Genomic DNA, 25865 nt, shown 5'->3' with positions numbered 1-25865 from the left:
CTGAATGCTGACCATTAAATTGACACAGCACATAGCTGGGACCAAGTCCTTTTAAACCTGCAGAAAGCAGAATGTTTTTGGCATCATTGGGCACAAATTCCATAATAACATTTCAGTATATTGCAAATCAAGTGTTCTGAGAGAAAACTAGACTTCTGCACCTCCTCATGGCTCTGTTTTCAGGCTTTAGAAAATCTAGCCCATGCTCCGGCTGGTGGGCGGTGCTTGGTATTTCCTCAACTTGATCTCAACATGGCTGCGGGGTCACAAACTTTCTAATTTTACAGCTAAACCGTGCACTACAAGATGTTTCTGAAACCATTTGAGGAGAGAAATAGGCATTACAGTAACAGAATATTGATCCATATTTGATCAGCGCTGCCTAGTTTGACCGTTTGATCGAAGTTCGCGAGTGATTGACAGCCGGCTCTCATATATGGCAGCTGGATGGCAGACTCCAGCTCGGCTCTGATTGGTTGTTTTCCTCCGGTCTGTGAAATCTTGAAGATGCCGTTAGCTGCACCAGAGGACACAGAGATACATCATTTTTTCCAGATTACCTGTCTGTCTCATGCACTACTGTCAGGATATAGTGACCGTTTTATAAAAATAACTTATTTTTATCATATTTGCTCCATTTCTACCCTCTGCTGCTTTAAGAATAGACTAATTCAATATTCAACGCCACCATTCTCACCATTGTTTTGAGATTTTACCAGGTCAAACAAAGCCTTTAGGGAGTCAATTCCTCATTTGTGACTCAAGTCTCAAGTCGAGTCCAAGAGTCAATAATCAGCACCTCTTTAAACCAGTCAGTAAAATACAGTCTGGAAAATATTGACTCAATTTGGAGCAGAAAAGCCTTCACTTAAAAAGCACATAGGGTTCTAAATTATGCACATTAAAAATAATCTGAATAAAACTGTTAACATTTTGATAGGTAATTCTATTTCAGTATCTCTGTATCCAACTTCTAAGACCTGTGAGAAACAGCATTGAGCCTCCTCCCATGTGTATCATGGGAAAGAAAAAGGGAGAAGTTGTAGCTGAGACAAAGACAAAGCTGAGAAGAAGAAACAGCGTGAATAAATCAGCCTGGACGCGTTTATTGGAGGAGTTTATGGGAAGCGAAGTCTCTGAATCCAGGAACATGTCATCATGTTTCACATCATCTCTGCAACTTTTCTTCTTCTTCTCCTTTCTCTCTGACAGGCGGAGTGTAGTGGGGGAAGGGAAAGAAAGGGGGAGGGAGGAGAGAAGAGGAGAAAGGCCGACGTCATGATGGAGGTGGGATGGCTTTATGTGTGAGTGTGAGAGTGGAGAAGGAAAGAGAAGAAGAAAGGAGACTCCAGTGAATGAGCTGCACCGGGAAGACATTCAAAACAAAGGAGGAGGAGAAGAAGGAAGAGGACATCAGCTTCTTCACTTCTGCGAGCTGCTAGATCTCTCCACGGTGACTTCAAGTAAGTAGACAATGCGACAAAGAAACAGAAAGTAGCTGTTCTGTTATTAAAGCTCTGCTTTCATACATCTCCTGTTGGGCTGGCAGATAGGACTCATGTTGCTCAAAGTGTCATTAATGAAACGGCTGTTTTTAGATTGATAATGCAAGAAGTCTTGCTTTTGGTTGACTCTTAACTGTCAGTAAAAGTTCCTTTAATCTCTTTTCTTAACTTGTTATGAAGGAAGTTTGCATGCTTCATTGATCCAGATGCTGAAGCAGCCACCTGAAGACAATTTGAATATTTGGGGATATGTTTTTTAACATATATTTTGGAGAGATGGATGTGGATTGTGGAGAAAGTGAGATAGCTGCAGCAGTGTGGTCAGGTACAACATCTGGCAGCAGCTGGACATCACAGCACAGTGCCTATATTAGAGAAATCACCTCCATGAGAAGCCTTTTTATTGTTTTTATTTCTTAATCTGTCTTTCACACATGTCCATGTATGCAGCAGCCCTTTGCTACCAGTTTGTTTATTGTTTGTTTATTTATTTTTTTGCACAATTTAAAACTATACAACATAACAAAACAATAAATTAATAATATACAGTCCAGGAAGAGGCAAAAAAAAACACTGAGCTTATCTGAAGCCTCCACCTAGAGACAAGATTAATATAAAGAAATAATATGACTACATAATAGTGATAAGAAACAATTAGGACAAGATATATATAATAACAACAATAACAATACAGTAAATATATCCAATTAGACAAGTGTTTTTTTGTGTGTGTGTGTGTGTGTGTGTGTGTTGCGTGGAAGTGTATGGTTAGTGTTTGTGAGGAGGATATTGATTTAAATATCTTATAAAGACTTCTGGGCAATCGTAACCAAACAACATTGTGAGTGGGAAAAAATCAAAAAACATAAAAACAGATCCATGGACAACATGGGGAAAAGATTCTCCGTCCACCACCACCACCACAACCTCATGTCCTTGAAAAGCAGGGAGGAGGTCCAGCCACCCATGGAGGTCTCTCTGCCTGACACACACTGAGTGCACCGAGAGAGGGGAAGCGCTGCTGCATCATAAACTAAACAAAACCAGGAAAAACGTTGAGTGTTTATTCTAGTCCGAGTTCAAGGACAAACTGTATAGTGAAATGATGAGGAGGGAATCCCCCGCCATCTTTCAGATATCAAGTGCTCAAAAATGTTTTCTGAAATAAGCTTTTCTTTAAAAAATGTCCAACAAATTCCAGGAGGTGTTTTATGCTGCGATTTAAGCTGTAATTGACTTTAGTGTGATTGCCCTAACCTGCGAGTGAGTTTTGACAACCCCCGGATGACAAGTGCAAACTTGTTACGTGTCACTGGATGGTGCAATGTTCTCGTGATAGCAAAGGGAGAACTGTTTCAGTAGAGAGAAAAAGCAAGTTGTGCTTCCTAGTAAACGAAAATATCTTGTGGCTGCATGTCAGATTGATCTATTGAGGTTTACAGCAGACAGTAGAGAAGTGGCTGATTTCATCCTGTGCATAAATGTTTTGAACATCGGCAGAAAGTTTTGAGTCTACATGAAGAAGTTCAGTGATTTACTATGGTGGAGAATACCACTTGTTATCCTGTAGAACTATACTCATTGCCGGTTCTTTACATTGATGCTCACCATAGGTTTTTAAGCTTTAGTTTAGTTTTAATTTATTTGATGGATCCTCTACCTTCTAGGAGGAAACTGTTCTCCATTGAGTGCACAAATCGTCCCAAAAATCAGTTTTCACAGGCTATGTAGTCCTTTCCATGACAAGTAAACTGATCTTCTGATGTTAGATCAATGAAGTGCCCCTTTAATGCAGGAAAGTTCCCGTTTTTCATACCATTTATTCTTCTAGTCTGTGTTTTACTTGTGCTTAATTAGCGTGTTGATGCAGTGCTCTCATCTCGGATAGGAAAACATCTGTGAACGCACCAACAACCATATTTCACAACTATATTACCACTCTGTGGTATATAGCGTTGACAACATGTTTGTTGTGATGGATTTCCTATTACCACGGGCATGTTTCTGCAAGTTTTCATATAGTTTGAAAATTAATGGAAACCAGTGGCGGCCTGGAAGGTCGAAATCTAAACCGATCTAAAAAGTAGGGCTGTCCTCGACCAAAGAAACTATTAGGCGACTAACACTCATACGATATGGTCTTCTAAACAATTAGTTGATTTAAGCAACAGATGTGCTCATAAGTTCTCGGAATTATGTCATTCAGCATTAAAAAATTACTAATTGACTAAAGATTTCATAATCGACTACGATCAAAACGACCGATTAGTCGACTATCGACGAAGAGAGTCAGTCCTACTAAAAACTGTTATAATATGAAGTGATATGAAGTATAAGGAACTATTAGTGTTTAGTCAACATCCAAAAAACACCCATGAGGTCCTTCAAACATCGGTGTAAAAGGGACAGTCCAGAGTTCTTAAGAAAAAGAAGAAGTGAGATGTTTGTGTGTGCATCCATCATCTTTGTAGAAACAACCGAAGAGAGCAGAAGAAGAAGAGAGGAGGGAGCAGAGCGAGGCCGTGTCATTCCTGTCTTTGTGCAAGTGAAATGTGAGGGTCACTGAGGGGCTTTGTGCGTCACAAACTGTGGGGCCACTACGGAGTCAGCGCGGGGAGTATAAGGGGCCGGAGTGTTGCACAGATTGAATAGGTTAGGGGCCACATCGGCCTGTCTTTGAGAATGAAGGAGTGCATTCTGGGCCAACGGCGGCGCGTCTTTGAGAGCTGCAGAGTGAGTGAGGGGGCCGGTGTCGGCGCGTCTTTGTGCTGCCTTTGTTTGAGTTGAGTGGCACCAGATGAAGAGGGCTGTTTTTTTTTTAATTCAGGCTTTTTGGCACATAGACGCACAAACACATGCGCGCACAAACGGGCTCGACCGATACTTCCCTCTGGGGAAGTCGTGCGTTTTTGATGCAATTACACTCCGGACAAGTGAGCACAGGCTGGCACCTCTCATAGTTTATGGGTGTGTGTTTGTGTCGGTGTTTGTGCGTCAGTAAAGTGGGCTGTATTGTTTCAGTACACCGTTGGAGGGCTTCTCACTGTTGACTCGTTGTTTACATTTCTGTTCCCTCTTATTGTCATTGAAACCTCAGGCCCCCTGCTTGTATTTGAAAGTGCTGGCACGTCTCCGCTCTTTATACAGTCGGGGGAATGACGTTTAATGGCCTTTTTACAGCTTGGATTGTTTTATAGTGTTTAATCTGGGTCTGTAAAATAAATCTAAACTAACTCTGGAGCACTAAACATGCGTTTGATGGCTGCCGTCGCTCACTGGCTGAAGTTGTGAGACACAAGTTGCGGTATACATGCCTATCCATGGGAAACATTTTCTCCTCTTGCAGCTCTTTCATTCGCAGTTTATGGAGGGATACCAGAGCAGTGTCTCACATGGTTATGGTTAGCAGCGAGAAAGAGCTCTGGAACTGAGCGGCTCAGCTTGTTTCATAATGTCTGGGGCGGATTGAGAAAGCTTCATGTAAACCAAAGAAGCTGAACTCATCTTTGTGTCTCTTTGTGTGTTTGGCACTCTGTTTTGTAGCGTGCTGTGAAAGCAGGTGGATGTTTGCCTCCCTGAGGCTACAGGTTTAGGTGTGTCTATGAAAGGAAAGCCATAATGTACAAGTCATTAGTTTTGTGTGCATGTTCTCCCTCCCTGGTTGTCATGGTTCAAGTTTCACATGTTCACAAATCTGCCTTTCAGACTGCTGGGGGGCAAAGAGATCTCTCTGTTGATCTGTTGTTGTTCAGTAGATGTAAATGAAAATTTACGAGGCATTGCTGGAGGGGTAGGTGTCTTCATTCCGGCCATAGTGTTGTGGCTTGCCTGCTGTTTTGACGTCATCCGTTCTGCCATGCCAGAACAGAGACTTGATGAAGACTGACAATGAATAGGCAATTGATTGAGAAATCGAGAGTTGAGCCGGTGTGTAATATGTTCCCAGAGTGTGGGATGTTTAGTATTCAAGCTACATTGCTTCATTCTGCCTCACTTCACCTGGAGCTCTACTGCATTCTTTGATGAAAGAGGGATATGTTTGGTCCTGCCCAACTCTGACTGGTTTCATACTAGTTTCATATCTGTTGGGGTTTTTCTCTTTTCCTGTTAGATTCAGAGGGGGATTAGACCCTCATCAGTGGCCTGTGATTTCCTCACTGTCCACGTCTTGTTTGAGTAGATGTGTGTGTGTGTGTGTGTGTGTGTGTGTGCGTTTAGCCCTGAAGATGGTGAAGCAGCCTCTTATGTGGTTTTTGGGTTTGAGGGCCTTCCTCCTGGCTGGTCCAGATGCATGACCAGACCAGGCGCAGCAGCTTAGGGAACATGCCTTGGTTTGAGGTTTCTGGTTCAGGATCTGTGCGTTAAGAAAAAAATTAGCTAATGGAGTCCTTGTAGGGGTGGGGTGGAGGGGTGGGGGGTCATCTGATCTGGGTGGGTGATCCAACAGCTCAAATACTATGGAGTTACATTTGTGTCTCTATTATGCAAGCAAACAGAAAAGGTTTGACATGCAATCAAAACATGTTTTATTGCAAGTCAAATTAAATTGTGATTCAAAATGTTGTAATGTAATTCCAAAAGTTTTGTTTGTGAATCCAAGAGTTTTGCTCGGCGTTGAGCTGAATCTCATAGGCGGGACCTATGCTGAAAGATGCAAGAGACGTCTCTATTGGTCAGTCTGGATTTGCAAACAAAACTTTTGGACTCACAAACAAAAGTTGTGGATTTGCATTAATACATTTTTAATCAATGATTACAGTGTGGAAAGTTTTGCTCGCAAACGTATTCTGTTTGGTTTGGTAATAACGACACAAAAGTAACTCCATTATATTCTTTCCTAAACAGGGACAAGCTCATGCCATCATCGAGAAACAAAACATTTCCATCTTCTCTCACAATTTTTATATTTGTGTATCTAAATTCTTCACAGAACAATCTGGGTCAACTGTGCTTTAGATCTCTCAACCACCCACCTTCAGTCCTCATTCACTTTCACTCTCCAGAAGAGACCACAGTGACCAGCGCTCATTACCTCAGCACCTTGGCATGCTACCAGAGCCTTCGCTGATATCTCAGACCAATTACTCTAGATTTACTACTCAGCGGGCTCCTTTAACTAACGGCCAACCGACTGACCCACATACGCCTCGTATCCACTGCTTCGTCCAGGAGGCTTTGAAATGGGCTCGGCTCAAACTGACGCTTCATTAGTAGATATTTTATTGAGCACGCAGGCTGCGTGGCCAACGGGGTTTTCACAGCCAAACTGTTGGCCCGTGGATTGTATATTTTGTAAATTCCACTAGAGAAAGTTTGTCTCAAAGCAGCGAGGAGACTGTTCATGTTGGCCTGCTGAATGAAGGGTTGGAAAACTGTGTGTGAGTTGGCTTCAGGTCTTCACTACATGCATATAATCCTGTGTGGCAGCAGGCTTGGTTTCTGTCAGGACCGGAGAGATCAGATGCAGAACCACATTGCTTGCTTTCATCTGGTAACATATCTACTGTATCATCAGTGAAACTCAGCATCGTGGAGGATTCATGAAAGAAGCATAAGTGTTGGTGGTGATGATGCATATCTACGGCGGTGACTCCACGGGCACGCAGAGAGCTGCAGTAACAAAGATCTGACTTTTGGAAGATACATATCTATCAAAAGCAACCGAGAGGCTGAGACCTCTCACCCACGGCGCCTTGATCGCCGCCGGGTTATGAATAAGTCATGTCTCTGAGTGTCTGATGTGCCGTGAAGTGTAAAACGCTCCTCCCTCGGCGCTCACATAAACACACAGAGAATCCTGACCTTGCCGAGGAAGTGCCGTTCAAGCGCTTTTCCCAGAAGTCTGTTCTACGAGCAGAAAACAAGCGGAAAGTATTCATCAGTTTCAGGATGTAGTGACCTTTCTGCTCGCTAAATGACACTGCAGCATGGACACGCACATATACACACATGCATGCAACCACAGACACATGCAGGTCACCAGATGTGCAGATTAGAATCTCACATTCAAATGATTTGGACATAAATAATCCAGTGTTTAAGACATTTTATGTGTTTAGATTATCAGACAATATGTAGCTTTTAAACAGTACTGATAATCATTTTAAATCAAGAAGGGGTTCTTGTGGGTGTTAGAATCATTATTGTTTTTTGTCAAATAACTACATACTTCCTCAAAATGCTCTGCTCTTTACTTCTGCTAAAAAAAGTCCCTTCAAGATGTCACCTCCTTCTGAGTGCACTCCTAAGTGAGACTACAGAGAGCCATGATGAGGTATGAATGAAAAGATTTCTGTAAGAACTGGGGGGAGATCACACAAGGTGCCCGCCGACTGCCTCGACGAGGCATGTTTAGGCTCCATCCCTGTAGTTTAAAGAGGCAGAGCAGCTAATTTGAGGGCATTGTAGTCTCAACAGACAGCGCCATGCCCGGCCTGGATGGACTATATAATCAGCTGTAAACAGAAGACTCCAGGCTGAAAACAAGCATGCACATTTACATACCTTTACACACATATGTTTAATCAGTAGGGACATGCTGAAAAAAAACCTATATTTCTGTATTGTGATGTTGCTATAAATAGTGCTGTGTCGGTGTGGTGAGTCAGGCTGTTATGTGAAGCCATTGTAACAGAATGGAAACTGTGATAGCAAGCATGGTTTTGTGAGGAGGCCTGGAATAAACTCAAGGACTGTAATAAAATAAGGCACACCCCAAACCATCCTCTAACACATAAACACACTTCAAATCCTGGATTGTACTTTTCCTTGTTGCTGTAATTCCCTGCAAGTAGAGTCACAAATGCAAACATGTTTCTTCAGACACTCCAGTGTGATGGTTTAGATTGAACGCAGATAGGTTGACAGATCGTCCTCACAATGCATGACTGTTGGACAGACACTGATGCTTCCTGTTTGCTTCCTGTTGATTTCTGCTGTTTCCTTTTTGGCCGATAATGCATAGTAACGTTGCTGTAACTTCCTTATCCTGCTGCTATAACTTTCAGCTCAGTTGAAACTAAAACTCCCCCAGTTTATCTTCCAGCTGGGTAATTATAGACGATGCATCTTGGCTGAGGGGGTTCATGAAATCTCTAATTAGGATGCAATGAGAATAAGGCAAATTTTAAGCAGAGACGTGCCCCCTGAAATTCTGCTAAAGCAAAGTAGATGGAATGAGATGAACTTGAAGCTTAAGATACACATCGCTGTCAACCTGAAGACAAAGCAAACCTGAGCACAACAAACCTGCCACAACTACAGCAGAACTACTTGAACCGTGAACTGCAGACACGACTGAATCCAGCTGAACTGAATTACACCCGCATCTCAAGTGTTTCACATCTCATGCCTCTGCTCTTCAGAAGTTGTCATGCCTGTGACTTTGTTATCGTGACCCAGTTCTGCTGGTTTCTACTCGACCCCGACCTCAGATGAATCAGTCAGCCCTTTTAGCCGCATGAGATAATACTCTTATTCTGTGGCCAGGGGAATGTCTGAAGTGTTTTTTTCGCCTTGAACTGACTCCGATCGTATCAGACGATATACAGCATCAGTGTTCATTCCCTACAGATGTGGTGGGATGATTTACCATCCTGAATGGAGGCTGTATAACGTAATAGCACATTGACTCCCCTCGGGGCGGCAGACTGACTTGTTACTCTTAATGAATGCTTTTGTGCTGAACTTTTCATCACCAACAAAATGACACATACAGCAAGAATGAGAGGGATAACGTGATAGAGCAGTCCACTCTTATCAGTATATCAGCCCTTCGCTTTTATGGGAAAGTTATGAGTGTTAGACTGATGACACGCCCAACTTACAAAAAAAAACAACCTACCCCCCAAACTGATTAATTGATTTATCAAAATAGTTGTCGATTAATTTAATCACTGCTCCAACACTATTCCCATGGCGAGATACCGCTAGAGATCAGTCAGATATATATATTTTTGTGATTCGGGTGAATAGATCCTTTGAACAATCCTTTTTGGGGACTCCACCAGTGAGATCCACCACGACACGCTGTGTTTAAACCAGATCCCACATATTTTCCTGTGTGTATCATAACGCTGGATCATGACATCAGAGGGCTTCTGAGAAAACCTCTGTGCTTCCACGAGACCACGGCTGGCGTGGAGGCCAGTGTGGTCACGGCAACTAAATCATAACATAGCAACAGTATCACAATCACTTTGATTGGGACCTATATACACACACACACACACACACACACACACACACACACACTTAAACACTGACTCACATGCACACAGGATTGAGAGCTCTGAGAATGTCATCTGTTACAGGTTACAAGTTATTTGTAATCAAGTCTTGATTGCTGTTGAATACAGATTTATATTCAGACTGCAATTTATAAAGTCAAGTCAATTTTATTTGTACAGCCCAAAATCACAAATCACAAATTTGCCTCGGGGGGCTTTACAATCTGTACAGGATACGACACCCTCTGTCCCTTACAGAGCGACCCTCTCATCGGATAAGGAAAAAGTTAACCAAAAAAAACCTTTTAACGGGAAAAAAAGCAACACGACCTCCTCTCCATGCCAACCAGATAGAGCCCGAGCAACACAACCTCCTCTCCATGCCAACCAGATAGAGGCAGAGCAACACAACCTCCTCTCCATGCCAGATAGATAGAGCCAGAGCAACACGACCACCTCTCCACGCCGAATAGATAGAGCCAGAGCCAGAGCAACGCGACCTCCTCTCCACCATGGAGCCTTGAGAGAGGACCAGATTTTTGTTTTTAATTCACAGTTGCTTAGTAACGTAAACGTATGTTACCCATGCCAATAGCGAACTGAGTGATGGAGCTCCACTTGGTGTCATGTGTGTTCTTGCCTACAGCAGTGAGGATCTGGCTGCATATTCCACTGTGTGTTACTGTGAAATGCGGCATGCTGTAACAGAGCTCTGCGCTGATCTGTGCTGACAGCTGCTCAGTGGCAAAACACACAAGGCTCCTGTCATCTTGCAGATAAAATCAATCACACAAAGGCCCAGTAATTGTGAGTAAAATGACAACAGTGTAAACTTGCAGTTGTGTGGGTGTGTGTGTGTGTGTGTGTGTGATTCATCCTGACTGTTCCAACAGACATCTGGAAGTGTTGCTCATGGTGCTTGCAGCTGGCTGGTAGTGAATGTGAAGGAGCACTCTGTGGGAAGATCTATTTAATGACAATGGTACAAATTAGACATCCTGAGGGTAAACACAAGGAGCTTGATGATTCATAGTGGATGGGAAATCAGCCCAAGAAAAAAAAGAGTCCCTCTTTTCTCCCCCTTTCCCCTCAGTTACTCCCACTTCACATGTCTGTGTGTCTGACCCTGTTGTGTCTCTGTGTCTGTAGGTGTGCCTTTCAGATGGTACCATGGCTGAGGGAAGCTGCTTCGGTGCGTTGTAGCTGTTTGGGATGACCAGAGCCGGACCTTGCCTCAAAGAAGAAAGAATCGTGAGAGGAGGGAAAACATCTGCTCAGAGAAGATAAGATCAGAGCCGTACCTTTCTCTTTGTAAGGAAAGGAATTTAAACTCCCCAGTATCAGTGCTCTGTCACTTTTAAAGGGCTTTTATTTTTTTTATCATTGGTTGTTACCATCTCAGAAAGCGTTAACACCATGTGCCATGTTATCGTAACATGCCGCTCCATGCTCTGGACGCTGCTCAGCATCGTGGTGGCCTTCGCTGAGCTCATTGCCTTCATGAGCCCCGACTGGCTGCTGGGATCCCCTCGGTCCGACTCCAGGTCAAACGGGGCGGGCGTGGACTCCGGAGAGTACCGGCCGTCTCTCGGCCTCTACAGCCGCTGCCTTCGCGTCGGGGCCAGGGGAGTCGGGGTGAGCTGCGGGCCCTACGCCGGGTCGTTCGGAGAGGTGGCCAGCGGCTTCTGGCAGGCGGCCATGTTGTTTCTGGCAGCAGGGATGTTGGTGCTGGGAGGAGTGGCCTGTATCTCCATCTTCAGCCTGTGCTTCCAGAGCATCCTGAGGAAGAGCATATTCAACATCTGTGGACTGCTCCAGGCTATCGCAGGTGAGACATCTATCTCTCTCTGTGTGTATGTGTTTACATGTCTGACACAGAAAAAGTAGTCCTGTGCTCTCAGGAATCAGTTTCACTGAAATCTGAACGTATTTTATTTGAGTTTTTTTAGTCAGTAATGTAGCCTACATTAGAGATAGACAGGAAAAAGTGGAAGAGAGAGAGAGAGATGTCTCTAGGCCAACAGGAAACCCCAGGGCACAGTAGTATTAATCCTATATACTGTACTATACCTAATAAAACTCTCAAAACTTGAACTCAAAATTCACATGATTTAATTTTTTAGTTCTTATTTTCTACTATATTTTAATGTCAGACAGTGGGCTTCATGCAGCAACATTTTTAAATTTCTCTTATATTAAGAGAAAATATAAGAGAATTCAACTCCAGATGCACCAGACGTTTTTAACCATCCAAATCTGCTCTTACCCAGGTGTGCTGAATGTTTAAAACCACTTGATTGTAAATTGGAGGCGTGTGGCCGATTGCTTATTATCAGCATAGGTAACGCCCCCTAAACACTATATAAGGGCATGTCTTAGCATAATGTAACATCCCTAACACTAGGGGCAGGGCAGGTGTGCCTTGTGCGAATACTCTGGCACATGGCCAAGAATTTGAGAGAAAAAAATGCTGCAAGAAGAAGAACTTAGATAAGATGAGTTTAGGATAGATAGATAGACAGATAGATAGATAGATAGACAGATAGATCTCTTATGTAAGAGAAGAGCAAAATTAAGAAAACATTGGTGAATCCCAGAAATCAGTGGGTACTAACAAAATTAGAACAAATCGGGGTTCGAACAAAAATGAGAGAAAATGTGTTGTTGAATGCCTGTCTCTGTCTAAATAAAAGCTGGTGAACTGTGAGAAACAAAGTACAATGGAAACAAATCCAGGACGTTTCTGTTATCCCTGACAAAACTGATATATTATTATTATATATAACATAATGTTGTCACTAAACCAAACCAAACCAAACCAAACACAGACAAACATGATGCTTTGAATTCTGCAAAATAGAGGTATGGAGTAAATTAAAAACTGAAAAATATTGTCACTTTTTAGTTGAGTTGGCCAACAATATTAAGTGTTGATCATGGAATATGCAATTATATTGCAAACAATGTATAGAATGATTTCACACAAAAAACAAGCAAACATATACACAATAAACCAAATGAAATCATTAGAAATCAAAATTCCAGTGAACACCAGGGTACGGGACTCTTTTATTGGCAAACTACATTACAAACAAGAAAGCGCAAGTTGCTTCATCAGATTCGCAGCATTACTGGAGAGAATAGAAGCACCGCTGTGCACGGGGGATCTTTAGTTTTTTTTAATCACATACACACATTTCTTTCATTGCCGTGTTTCCTCTGGGTTCACACGTTCAAAGTTAGAGAGGAAGGAAATTGGAAGTTCCCACACAGTTAGCACCTTCAGGGAACAACCGTGGACAAACACAAGAAGCTGAACAGCTCCATCTCACTTGCTACTTGAATCTAATGCTAATAATCTGGGATGTGTGACTCAGAGTTTGTAGTGGTTACACGCCCATGCAAGCCCTATTACTGTATGTTTTATAATCAGGCCGTAGCCTTCGGGGAATGTCGGTGTTGCTGTTGAGTTTACAAGTTTAAACATCTGAGTTTATAAGTTGGCAGCTTCTAGAGGCGTTCCATTGCTCTTTTCCTAGTTGGAGGTTGGATATTCCAACCAAACCTCTCCAAGTTATTTTTTGCATGTTTGTACAACAACGAGCTCCCACAGGTGTGTTTGGCTGGACACGTCAGTCGAGTAGGCAATCTATCATTATGTGACATCAGTGTAGAAGCGGTCAAATGTCGTCTCTTCCTCTCATCACAAACCAAATGCTTGTCAGCTGAAGAATACATGTATTCGTCAGCAGAGTTGAGTCACCATGTTCCCAGCTGCACTGTGATCTGTTTGTGCTCTCAGCGCCGATGTTTACGTGTCCGTGACTAAACCCCTCGTCCTTGTCGTCCGCTCTCTCTCTCTCTGTCTCCAGGCCTGTTGCTGATGGTAGGCCTCATGCTGTACCCTGCCGGTTGGGGTTCAGAGAAGGTGATCGGCTACTGCGGCGCCGAGGCCTTGCCCTTTAGGCCGGCTATGTGCTCACTCGGCTGGGCGTTCTACGCAGCGATAGGAGGAACGCTGGGGTCCTTCCTGTGCGCCGTCTTGTCCGCCCAGGCTGAGATCGCCACCTCCAGCGACAAGGTTCAGGAGGAGATTGAAGAGGGGAAGAGTCTGATCTGTCTGCTCTGAGCCTTCACAAAAACCTCCTTGGTGTCATTTCTCTTATATGGACAACAGACATTCCTCTGGGTGGTTTTCTTCACGATAGCCTGGATAAAATCAGTGATTGTTGAAAAGATAGAAGCCCTCCCAAATGTGCCGAAGCCTACCTGATGATAACATGAAAAAAATATTCAACAGCTTCAGGTTTAACTAGCCAAAAGGGCTCTGGTACAGCAGCAGGCTGAGGAACATATAGACCAAGATACTGTTTATTTTTGTAATAATCTTTGCCTTAAACAAACCACTGTGCTGGAATAGCAGATTAGTTAGAGAAATTGGTAGTGGATGTGTCGTTAGTGTTATTGTGGACAGGTTAAACACTGCCAGTCAGACAGTGTGTAGGCCCATTATAATGTTCATTCACACGGTTCACCTGCAAACCTCAACAAACCACTGAATACTAGCAGATGTGTCCACTAAACTCCCAACAACAGCTTGCATATGTGGGCGAGTGTGTGTGTGTGTGACATGAACTGCTCTGATTGTATTTGTAGTTGCTACATTGGTAGTGGCTAATTGGGATCCGCATAAATAAATAAATGGCACAGCAGGACAGTAAGACTCTCTAGCTAGCTTCACATGTGCCACTTAAGGGATTGTTCACTTTAAATGGAGTTTGGCCTGTTAAACGGATTGTTTGTGGGCCTCTCGCAGCGTATGAACTGGCAGAGTGTGTGAACAGAACAGAAAAGGAACAGGGACTCGCCATATGTTTCACCGTGGTAAAATTTCATGAGGGGATGTTTGCTCACAGCGAGATAAATCAGGCTGCACCAGAGCTTATCATAGGTTCCCGACACGCTTGGCAGACAAGATCCGGCTTTGTAAAGATGTCCCAGACACACAAAAAAAGTGGGTAAAAATTCAAAAAGCCTTTTGTTGAGCTTTTGCTAGATGATTGCAAAATGTTTCATCAGTGTTGCCCTCTTTGTTTGTTTGGTACTTTTTGGAGATCACCTGATATTGTGTGTTTTGCACTCCTTTCACATTGCTTTATATTTTCCCAACTGTGCTTCATTTAAGTTGCTGTAAATTGCTTTTATTCATTGTAGATGACATGTGCAATAATTCAGCTATGGTGTGTTTGCTGTGAGAGTGAGTGGACCGAGAGGATTTCTATAGGCTGTCTGTGCGTAAATTAATATGTTGACCGTACGCTGTTTTTGTTACATTAACAAAAGAGTAACAGCATCCGTGGCACATTGTATGATGCTGTGTGTATGAGAGGTCGATATGTGTGAAGAAAGATACAGTCTGTACTCAAATAAACCAGGCCTTCTTTAGTCATTCTATCTGTGTGAAGTATGTAAAACCTTTCTTTTACTCGGGTAAGTTCCCTCTTTCATGTTTCTTTCCTGTTAAAACCAAACTTCCTGAGGAAACAGTGACACCTAGAGGTGGAGAGTAGACAATGCAGAACAGTAGATTGCTTTCCAACCAAGCTTGCAAGATAAATTTGAAGGGTTTTATTAAATACTGCCATGTTTCACTTTGTCAATCCTCTTAAACCTGTTTAAATATAAGAGTTCGAACATCCTCACCACTCCTTTATGTACGTAAACTGTGACATGGGGTCATGAGTAGACATTGCTTCATTTTAAATCTTTACCAGGCTGGGAACCATGGTCTTATACCACTGATCCTAAACAAATAAAAACTTTGGTTGAAGTACTTAAAAGTTATATAACTTTCTGAAAACAAGTCAGCCAATATTTCTTTCAAATTTTATTTCATGTTAATACCATAAATATACAAAACTCAAACTATTTCACATGCAACATAGGCCAGACAAGAGTGCATTACGTTTTCTTTTTACATGTGATTGATAATGGGGATCAAATTTTCAACTTTACAAAATATACAAGTGTCCCTTTTTTGAACGAGTTTCTTCTCTGATTCAGTGAAATAACATGGTCACAGGTCAAAAACACAGTTTTGTGTCAGCAAACTTCAAATACACCGTTCTGTACTGCGGACCAGCTCGCCAAATACATCTATAAATGACCCACTGTGGCTTCATATAACAACGGTTTAAAACTATAGATACACGGGAATCATTGTGGGTGTTTGTGGCAAAGAAAACGGGGATCAATATGTTAAAAGTAAACTATGGCAAAGGGAGCACATCACAAACCATGATTTTAAAAACAAATCTATATGGACATTTGGTAGATTTCTCACAGCTTTTCAGGACATAGAATAACACTTGAGGGAGATATTTTTTTTTGCCTTTCATACCAATCCGGCACTCATCCTCATCCATACAAGCACACCTCTTGCGGGGTCAAGTTGCAAAGTCATTGAACACTTTAAAATCTAGCTTATGCTATGATCGCGTCGTTACAAAAACCACACAAACCTAATACGTCATGTAAAATCAAAACAAACAAAAATGTAAATGCAAACAACTTAAATTACAACATAAATAAAAACATGTTTTTCTTTTGCGCTTCAAGTTCAACGTAAAACAAGAAATGTGCAGTGAATTTAAAACAAAAATATTTCCAAACAAAAATACTGTCGAGATGTAAGCATACTTCATGACAAACCTTCAACTTGGTAACACTCACAGGAGGATTTAATCCACAGTCCGTACATGTGTAATAACGGCAGCACCAGTCACCGATCATCTATCACGCACATCTTCAGACACTCACCACCACTACGAGAGGTTCTAAAGCATGACACAAATGTAACCCACGTCCTCAGTTCACTTCAGTGACAGTAGTCTGTACAACTTAATTCTGAATAACACTGTTATTATTGTATATAAATGAATGTTTCTTAGTGACATCAAGTCCAATCCTCTGTTATCTTAATGCTCCGTTTGGCTACGAAACTTCTGACGCCAGTAATCCAATACTGACAGAGGAAAAACAAATGGACTATTTTTGCCTGTAAAAATGCAAACGGACTGTTAGTTTATGTAGTATACATATACACAGTATCAATTCTATTGTATGTATGCAGGTTAATCTCTAGAAAAAAATCATAGCTTTACCACTGTCCAGTCATCTCCTGCGAGAAAAGGGCAGCTCACTTCTCTCCGTTCTCCCTATGAATGAATGAATGAATGAATGGTATAGGTGTCCTTTTCAACAGGAAACATGACAGCACCTGGTGGCTCTCAGGTTCATAGCAGCGTTAGTTTTTAACCAAGTGTGAAGGGCTACAAAAACAACTGAGATGGAGCCACATAGTAGTCTGTTAATGCCATACATACATAAAGGAAATTTGCGAATATTTCTCACGTTTTTTTCCCTCCTCCTTTTAGTGCACCGGGCCACGAAAACATCTGACTGACCCTCTTTTAGGTTTGTGGTGAGACCTGGTAACCCCTACTGACCTGGGTGTTCAGCGCGTCTTCACAAATAGATCCGAACATCATCAATCAGTCAAACAGCCACCGGGACATGCAATAAGTTCACGGCTCCCTTCTCACAGAAACCAATCGAGGGAAAATAGGTAGGCAGACATTCCCCCCCTAAACCAGCTACCACCTGTAGCCAGAGAAAGGGCTAATAGTGGACAAAGAAACAGCTACCTTTAGTGTGCTAAACATGCATGTCGTTGTCATGCTGTCAGATCTCGGTAAGCCACAGACCCAGTCCACGTCGCCAATCAAAGTAGCACTCAAAGTGGGACAATTGTAAAACTGACAGGTGGATCACTGCTGGGGGCTGCAGGCAGCTCCTTAAATCAGAACATACCAACGTATTTCTACTTATATAAGTTACCGGGATGTCTCAGAATAGAAGCACAGATGTAGGACAAGAAACAATTTACCGGTCAGATCTAAATGACTTAAAAAAACAAAAACAAAATCACAGCCATAATTCTCTTTAAATGAAGTACACATTCACACGCACACGCGCAGGCCCAGCCAGTCAAACATACACTGTACTTTCGGCATGTGACCAAGAAAACAGAACTATGTGCAAAACACCATGATCAGATTATCACTTTTTCAAAACTCTAATGCTGAATTAACCAGGCAGGAAGCTGTTTGGAGGGCATCACCATGACAAAAATAAGGTATGCTAGAACCTCTGCCTGACCTAGGATCACCTCAAGGTGACAGAAGAAGAACAGGGAAAAAGCGAAGGAGCGAGTGAGAGAGTGTGAGATGAAACCCCACACACTCCGAGCACACCTTGAGCCACTTAGTGGATGTTTCAAAGGGTTTTGTGAGCAGACAAGTCATCTGACTGAAAAGCAGACGGGAAGAATGTAGGAGAGTTTTTACTGGTTTTAAGTGAAGGTGGACAACTCTGGTTACTTTATCTGACTAACTTTCCTTTAACTTTTTTCTGGCCTCTGACTCTTTGCACTTGAGCAAAGTGTGCGGGGCAATCTGAGCATGACAGCATCCATAAATAGAATCAATTTGATCTGAGAGCCTGCGGGGCCAGAGTTGTGCATCTCCAACTTTTGAGAGTGTGTGTGTAAATGCTTGTATGTGTGAGCGTGTGTGTGTGTGTGTGTGTGTGCGTGTCAGTTTATGGCTGAGGTTTGAAGGCCCCACGAGCAGCATTGGTGGCAGCATTAGCTGCAGCGTTGGCAGCTGCAGTCTGAACGGTCTTGTTAGACATGACCCCCGTCGCAAACTCCTGCTGAGCCTTCTCAAAACTAGCACCGGTGGTACGATACAGTGCGTGCACCTGGAAAGAGCAGGAAAGAAAATTAGTTGGAATCAAGTCAAGTGATTTAAATCTACTGTAAAGCCTTCAGGACAGCATTGAATGATTCAGTTAGGCAGATGTTTAGTTTCCTGGCTAATCACAACACTGACGTTTGGCTCAATGTTAGTAATGAATAATAATGACGCACAGTTTCCTGTTTACTCTTGCCACCTCGATATTTCCGAGTCATAGTGCGTCTGTCCACTCTCCAATATTCAAACAATATAAACATTTGTTGATAGTGCTCAAATAATTCGCATTATTAATATGTTCTTATCCTTATTTTCATAGGCTGTCTCCAATAATTTGGTTTGTGTCATCTCAGATAGAGTCTATTAAACATAGGAACTGGCGCTGACATGTAGGAATATGTCGTGGTTGTGTTACCTTTTTAAACATAATGAGCGAGCCCACAGACAGTGCGGTGAAGAGAGCTGCAATCAGTAACATGATGATGCCCACTGGGATGCTTTTGTTCAGACCAGTTAAAGATGCGATCCAACCACTGGGAAAAAAAACAAAACAACGACAATGGGATTGAACTTCAGATCGTGCACTCGTAGTAGGTAGAGAATCCGTAAAATCCTCACCATGTTCCCCAGCCAGTGATGCCAATAGTTTGTAGAACGTGAACCCCAAACTGACAGATATAGACGAAGAAGAAGACAAAGAAGCGGAATGAACTGTCACTCCTGTAGTGGAGACAGAGAACAAAGTAGTGAGAGAGCAACGTGGGGCAATAAAATAATTTAAAAAAAAACTGCATTTTTTTTCCAACTCCGTCACTAATTCATCCTCCATTAAACATGAATTCCTCTGTGAAAGTCTGCCTACTGCTGCAGAAGGCGATGTAATTATCCATGTATCTGCATACCTGAAAGCCCCGTAAAGCGGTCTGTACCAGCAGACGAAAGAACAGGGGGTAAACAGCAGAAACCATAGCATGGCCAGGCCGAAATCTACACCACGAGTTGCATCCACACAGAACCAGGCCAGGCAGCCAAACATGTTCACAAAGAGTGTGCCCGTATGAACTGATAGAAAAACAATAAAATGAAGACCGTGAGCGTCATTTCAGTACAAGAACACAGTAAATTATAATATATGATCAGCAAAGTAAATCAAAATATCTTTGTTTTCTAATGTGACAAATGAGCAGACAGGTGTGTTTCTGCACATTATTTGATGATTCAGGTGGCCTCTCTTCTCTAATAGCTTATATGGGTTTGTCTTATAAACCCATGTGTTCTGACAGGAATGTGTGAGAATCAAAGTAAATGACATAATATTCAGTATAGGAGTGTGTCAGATGATCCACTTACACATCCAAAGGTTATACATGATCTTGACGGTCTTTTGGAACTCTACAGGAATGTCCACTGCAATGTCGTGGTAGAAACATGGGCCAACGGGGAGCTTCTCTGGCAGAGGAGGCCAGTTGTTCTTCCGCCCTGTGTGGACAAAGGCAACAGTGTTTAGATGATAAGTCATGTATGATATCGGAATTTTTACCACTAAGTTAATATACTATGAAGCATAGACATATCAAGTGTGCGCGCATGAATCAAAACAAAAGAATGAATTACAGTACACTGCCAATGAAAAAAACATGTTAATACCTTGTGTTTTAGCTTATCTGGCTAAAGCAATGTGAGTAAGGTATGAGTGTGAGTGAACTGAGATGATGCACTGACAATGCTTTCCCATCAAGTTTGGTGGATTCACACTTATGACATAACCTTTCTAAACTTATATAACACTATTTGAAATTTAATTAAAAAATATAAAATACATGGTGTTATAAATCATTGCAAATTATGATACAGAATATACGTGGACAGATATAATGCTTCAGTGGGAATATTGGTAAATAAATGAACATTGTGTCATGTGTACTGTCTGTCATATGAGAGTTATGGTGTTAATCACAAAAGGAACGAAATGTTGCTGTCATGGTAACACATCAACTTTAGTCTTAACACCGTAATGAATCTAGCTTTGATTGGGAATGACCATTCAGACTCTGAGCTTGATGAGTTAAGTGTGTGAGTAAAGTGACTGACTGACTGACCTCCCGCAGCTCCATGGGACTGTAACTCTCTCTCCCGACGATCGAGCTCTGCCGCTTTCTTCTCCAACTCCTCCTGCCTTCTCAACAACTCAGCCTGAACACGTGCTTGGTCCTAAGACGGACACAGAAACGCTCTTAAAATCCACCATCCAACATCTGACAGGAGTTATGATATCCAATCAGGTCAGTAGTGAGGGTATTTTTCCACTTGGGTAAGTTAAGAGGTGTGTAAGTTTGAGAAGGGAAAATAAAGGGTTACGATTGGAAAAGCAATCGGCTACTATTGTTACTCACTTCTGCAGTTAGTACTAAACTAGCTCTATAATTGTACTGCAAGAGGAAAGCTACAAGTGGGGAACGAACGACACAAAGGGATATGGAAAACATCAGATGAAAGACAGTACCTCATTACGCCGCTGTTAGGCCATCAGAAAACAGATGAGTATATGAAGGACAAGAGGAAATGTGAACCAGAAACAAAGACAGAGAGTGTCTGTATATGTGCTATAAAACTACATGTGATTCAATATATAAATAAACACGTTTTCTGTGTAGTACCTGAGTCTGTTGCTGTGAGTAAGCCGGCGGCTCTTCTGTGGGCTTCATGATGGCAGGCTGCGTGTTCTGCTGTGGGGGGGCAGGAGCAGCTTTGGGGGCATCCCCAGGGGCCGCCTGTAAAACCAGCAGAAAACTGCTATATTAATATTTGTGCAATCAAAAGACAGACCCTGAATCAAAATTGTAATTAGGCCACAGTCATATTTTGTCAGTGAAATCCTTTGTGACAGAGGAAGAGAGAAAGAGGGTAGTGGCTAAAATGAGGTCAGTGACTCAGAAGCACACAAACACACGGATGCACACACTCATTAAAAGGAAATGCTAGTTAAGCTGACCGTTCTGGCGTCTGTGAAGGGGTTATACTCCTCCAGACCACCAGGAGGGGCAGACCGGGTCACCTGCGTCACTGAAGGATCCTACGGGACAGACAGGACCATAAAGTGTTTCAGGGGGTTAAACCACAAAATCCAAAACTGAATTATTGTTGTTGTTAGCTAAACTATAATTTGTATGAAAAACCACAGCTGAACCAGACGTTCACTGGGTCTATGTTCTGACCAGTTATTACTGTTGACAAACAGTACAGGCAGGATGTACATGCAACACAGCAGAAATGTTAATCTTACTCTATGTGACTTTCTTGATCTCGTGGCCATTTGAAACACTATGAATGGGATCAGGAGCCAGGGGAACTGGGGAAATGCCACTAACTACATGCTTGCGAGACAGGACAGTCTATGGTAGTCTATGGTGACCAACCATGTGCCGTAAGGAGTCAACAGTTTGTAGGTTTTCATCCCAACCAAGACTCCACCTACTGATAAACTCACCTGCAGGTACAGGGGAGGGACTTAACATTTAAATCAGCCACTCAAGTGTCCTGTTAGGATGAAAACCAGCAGACTGGTTGCAGCCCCTGGCCATGGTGAAAGGTAACATAGTTTACAAGGGAGAATAAACTGTTTTATACACAACTGTAGCACAAATAAACAGCCTGCATTTAGCCTAACATTATAATGAAAAACAAACTAGCATTATCTTATCGGTGTTCTGTGTCACTCCCCACTAAGATGAGGAGGAAGTCAATGTTTCAAGACAATATTAAGTGTCGGTATTGTGTGCGACGTTTATGTGTGCAGTGCATTGAATTAATGCTAAGTTAAAGGTCCCATATTGTAAAAAGTGAAATTTTCATATCTTTTATATCATAAAGCAGGTTCCACTGCTATATAAATACTGTGAAAGTATCAAAACGCTCAATATACGGAGAAATACACTCAGCCAGTATTCAGAAATAGTGCGTTTGAAACAAGCCGTTAGGATTCCTGTCCATTTGTGATGTCACAAATATACAATATTTAGACCATTTCACAGTTTTAAACATAAACATTCTAAATGTGTCTCAGTTTATTTCCTGTTGCAGTGTATGTGAATGACATCAGCTGACAGGAAGTACACATGGACCCAAACTGTTGCCTAGCAACGCAATTCCATTGCAATTCTGTCTGAAATGCCCTAAAACAGAGCGTTTCAGACAGAGGGTAATTACAGGTATGTTCAGGCAGACAGTATGAGGAAAAATAAAGTTATTTTTTTAACATTACAGCATGTAAACATGTTGTAGTAGAAACACAAAATACAAGTGTGAACCTGAAAATTAGCACGATATGGGACCTTTAAGTTTGTGTTGGAGCACTGCTGTGACAATATACAACTCCAGTAGCACGTTTAAAGCCCCTCAACCTGCGTGACCCGGAGAGGGCTGGAGATGATGGTAGCCACATAACTGATGCTAGCATCAGTCGGTTAGCTCATGTTTACTGAGCTAGCAGCTAACATCACGTGTCTTTGTTCTTAGTTCTTATTACAACATAGTAAACAGACCTCCTCTGCAACAACGTGCTGGCTAATCCTCCACAGCTTCTTCTACAGAGTGAACAACCACATCATGTGTCAGTGAGAAGATAAACGATGTGACTGGTGACTAGCTCCTTCTGCTAAGCTACCGAGGAGAAGCTCCAGCTAGCTGTCAGGCTGCTAGCTCAGACAGCTAGCAGGATGCTACAGTGAGTCCGGCCTCACTGCGCTCTGGAGCGGACTGGACGTTAGCATGCTAGCTAGTTAGCTCAGGGAGCTACCTGGAAGGGGTTGCTGAAGTCCGGGTCCGCGAACGGGTTGCTGTCAAAGTCGGACATGGTCCAGCCTCTCTAGTAGCGGTGTCCTCTGTGTGGAAGAAGCTCCCGGGTCTCCAGGTGAAGGTTCAGCCTCTCTCTGCTGGCCTGCAGTCTGCTCCGCCTCCTGCTGATGGAGACCTGATGGAGACCCCCTCGCTGAGCTGAGCTTAGCAAGCTAGTAGCCAGCAGCACAGAGAGATGGCAGCAGAGGATGCGTGATGAGCGGATGCGTGATGAGCGGCGCCTTCTGACGTCACAGTTTCAGCACCGCGGACAGCATGACGTCTGGACAGGTACAGTACGTCATAATACATATTATTAATATAATAATTAATATAGTGTACTGGGATGAGGGACTTCTGCCCCTTTGTGTGTTTTTTATTATTTTATTTAAAAGGGACCATGTACAGTTTAAAACATAAATGTCACCATTTGATGCACCGTACCAGATTATAGCTTTAAGATAATTCACATCTGTAAATCCTTTGGCAGGTCAAAACAAAGAAACATACTACAGTCATACAATAAAGAACATACAAAACACACAATAGCACATCACAAAGTATGCTTGTCAAGTAAAAGCAAGTCATGAAGACCATGGAGTAAAGATCAGTGAGTACAGAGCTGAGCAGCTTTCAACACACGTTTTAAGTTGGTTTTGAAAATGCTGATAGAGCTGCAGCTCCTCACATCGTCAGGCAGGCTGTTCCACTGATTTGTGGCCTTAACAGAAAAAGCTGATTGCCCAAATGCAGTACGGCGTAATGGTGTATCTGGTGTCTCACATATGAAATCATATATTTTATATTTGGGACGTGAACACTGATGATTACATTTAAATGACAGAAATAAGCTCTTCCTCATTCACTCATCATCTCATTTGAGACATGGCCAGGTTAACATATGAGGGGGCCCTAGGGGCAAAAAAGGTGATGTTGGGCCCCCTGTTGACCTCCAATTCCCCATTTCACACTTTCTGTGAGTGCAGGTGTAATGTACCTATTTGCCTCCAAGTATCCATCAAGTAGGCCTACAGTGCACATAGAGACACAAACATCTACCAGTACACCTAAGATAAGATAAGATAAGATATTCCTTTATTAGTCCCGCAGTGGGTAAATTTGCAGTGTACAACAGCAAAGGGGATAGTGCATAAAACAAGATGCATCAGCTAACACAGTAAAAAAAGAGCTAAATAAAGTGTAACAAAATATGAACCATTTAAATAGAAGGAAGTATAAAAATAGGAGCAGTATATACAGTATTGACAATAAACAGACTATTAACAAAATTGCAAAGTGGAAAATGATATTGTACAGTGAGAATGAAATGAAATTCCACCTGAAAATATCAGGTTATTGTCAGTTTTTGGTGTGTAAGTGGTCTACTGGGAGCAGTGCTGGTTGTGGAGTCTGACAGCTGCAGGAAGGAAGGACCTGCGATAGCGCTCCTTCAGACACACTTTGGGTGGAGCAGCCTGTCACTGAAGGAGCTCTCCAGTGCTGAGATGGTGTCCTGCATGGGGTGGGAGTCATTCTCCATCATGGATGACAGCTTAGCCATCATCCTCTTCTGTCCCACCTGTGCCATTGCCTGGCCTTTGCATGTTTTCTGTTAGTCAATTTGTTTGTGGTGATATAATTAAAGATCAGATCTTTATTTAAGGATATGTTCAATATGTGCACAACACGGGGCCCTCTATAGGACAGGACTATGATTATTTAACAACACAGGATCCGCTTTAGTTGATATTGTACTTTAGTGGTGCAAACAAATAGGTGGGTATGCAAATTGCCAAGAAGCAACTGACTGAGGGGCTTCAGGTGACTCTGGGGGTCAGGGACCCCCCTGGCAGTTGCCCACTTTACCGGGATGGTTCCAGCCTTTAGTACAGTTTTAAAGTTTTTTGAACCTTAAGATTTAAAAAAAAAATTTAATACAGGCAAAATACACAAAACAAACACGACAATATGATGACATGACAATATAACCTCAAAAGTAAAGAAAAAATAGATAAATAAATAAATAAACATCCAGCGACAAAAATATAATTAATAGGATCTCTTCAATAATTCAAATAATGAGGTTGATGGTACCGATACATTTAGAAACTGAAATATACATATGACAGGTAGAGCATATTTAATATTTCATATAATCCCACTTTTCACTAGAGCAAATATTTTTCCATTTCATGTTGTGTTGTGCTACATTTTGGTGGTGTGTTGCAATTATTTCCAAAAGAAATAAGTACATTATGTATTTCCATTTTTATGCTACTGTATACTTGTACTCCCCCTACATTTCAGAAGGAATATTGTTTTTTGTTTTGTTTACTGTGGAGGCAATTTCTGTAAAGAAGGACTCGAAAATCAAGAGAAAGTCTTTTAAAGGTTTAATAAACACTTGCAAGTGGGCAAACAACCATCAACATAAATGTTCAAGGCTGAGAGCCCAGAGGCTCTCCGTTTCGTGACATTTATAC

At 42.2% G+C, this 25865-nt stretch overlaps 3 protein-coding genes across 3 annotated transcripts in view; 2 read left to right on the top strand and 1 right to left on the bottom strand.

The window, feature by feature from the left end:
* The first annotated feature begins 1258 nt into the window (after nucleotides 1-1258).
* Nucleotides 1259-15178, top strand: LOC141768886 (LHFPL tetraspan subfamily member 2a protein-like). The gene is made up of 3 exons (XM_074637359.1): nucleotides 1259-1463; nucleotides 10883-11561; nucleotides 13606-15178. Exons 2-3 carry the CDS (start codon nucleotides 11150-11152, stop codon nucleotides 13860-13862), a joined length of 669 nt encoding a protein of 222 aa, XP_074493460.1. The 5' UTR covers nucleotides 1259-1463; nucleotides 10883-11149; the 3' UTR covers nucleotides 13863-15178.
* Nucleotides 15179-15607: 429 nt separating this feature from the next.
* LOC141768883 (secretory carrier-associated membrane protein 1-like) lies at nucleotides 15608-23485 on the bottom strand. Its single transcript, XM_074637354.1, has 9 exons — nucleotides 23345-23485; nucleotides 21542-21622; nucleotides 21207-21320; nucleotides 20649-20760; nucleotides 19900-20028; nucleotides 19452-19611; nucleotides 19168-19269; nucleotides 18965-19082; nucleotides 15608-18556 (listed from the first exon to the last, which is right to left on the bottom strand). Exons 1-9 carry the CDS (start codon nucleotides 23399-23401, stop codon nucleotides 18395-18397), a joined length of 1035 nt encoding a protein of 344 aa, XP_074493455.1. The 5' UTR covers nucleotides 23402-23485; the 3' UTR covers nucleotides 15608-18394.
* A 35-nt stretch (nucleotides 23486-23520) lies between these two features.
* Nucleotides 23521-25865, top strand: part of LOC141768885 (homeobox protein orthopedia B-like) — a 70087-nt gene continuing 67742 nt past the window's right edge. The window contains exon 1 of the mRNA XM_074637357.1: nucleotides 23521-23673. The gene's annotated coding sequence lies outside the window, so the exon portion shown is untranslated. The remainder of the gene's footprint in view (nucleotides 23674-25865) is intronic.

The sequence above is a fragment of the Sebastes fasciatus genome, chromosome 6 (genome assembly GCF_043250625.1).
Source record: "Sebastes fasciatus isolate fSebFas1 chromosome 6, fSebFas1.pri, whole genome shotgun sequence".
Taxonomy (NCBI): Eukaryota; Metazoa; Chordata; class Actinopteri; order Perciformes; family Sebastidae; genus Sebastes; species Sebastes fasciatus.
The sequence above is the reverse complement of the archived record's forward strand: the minus strand, read 5'-3'. Positions and strand labels throughout refer to the sequence as shown.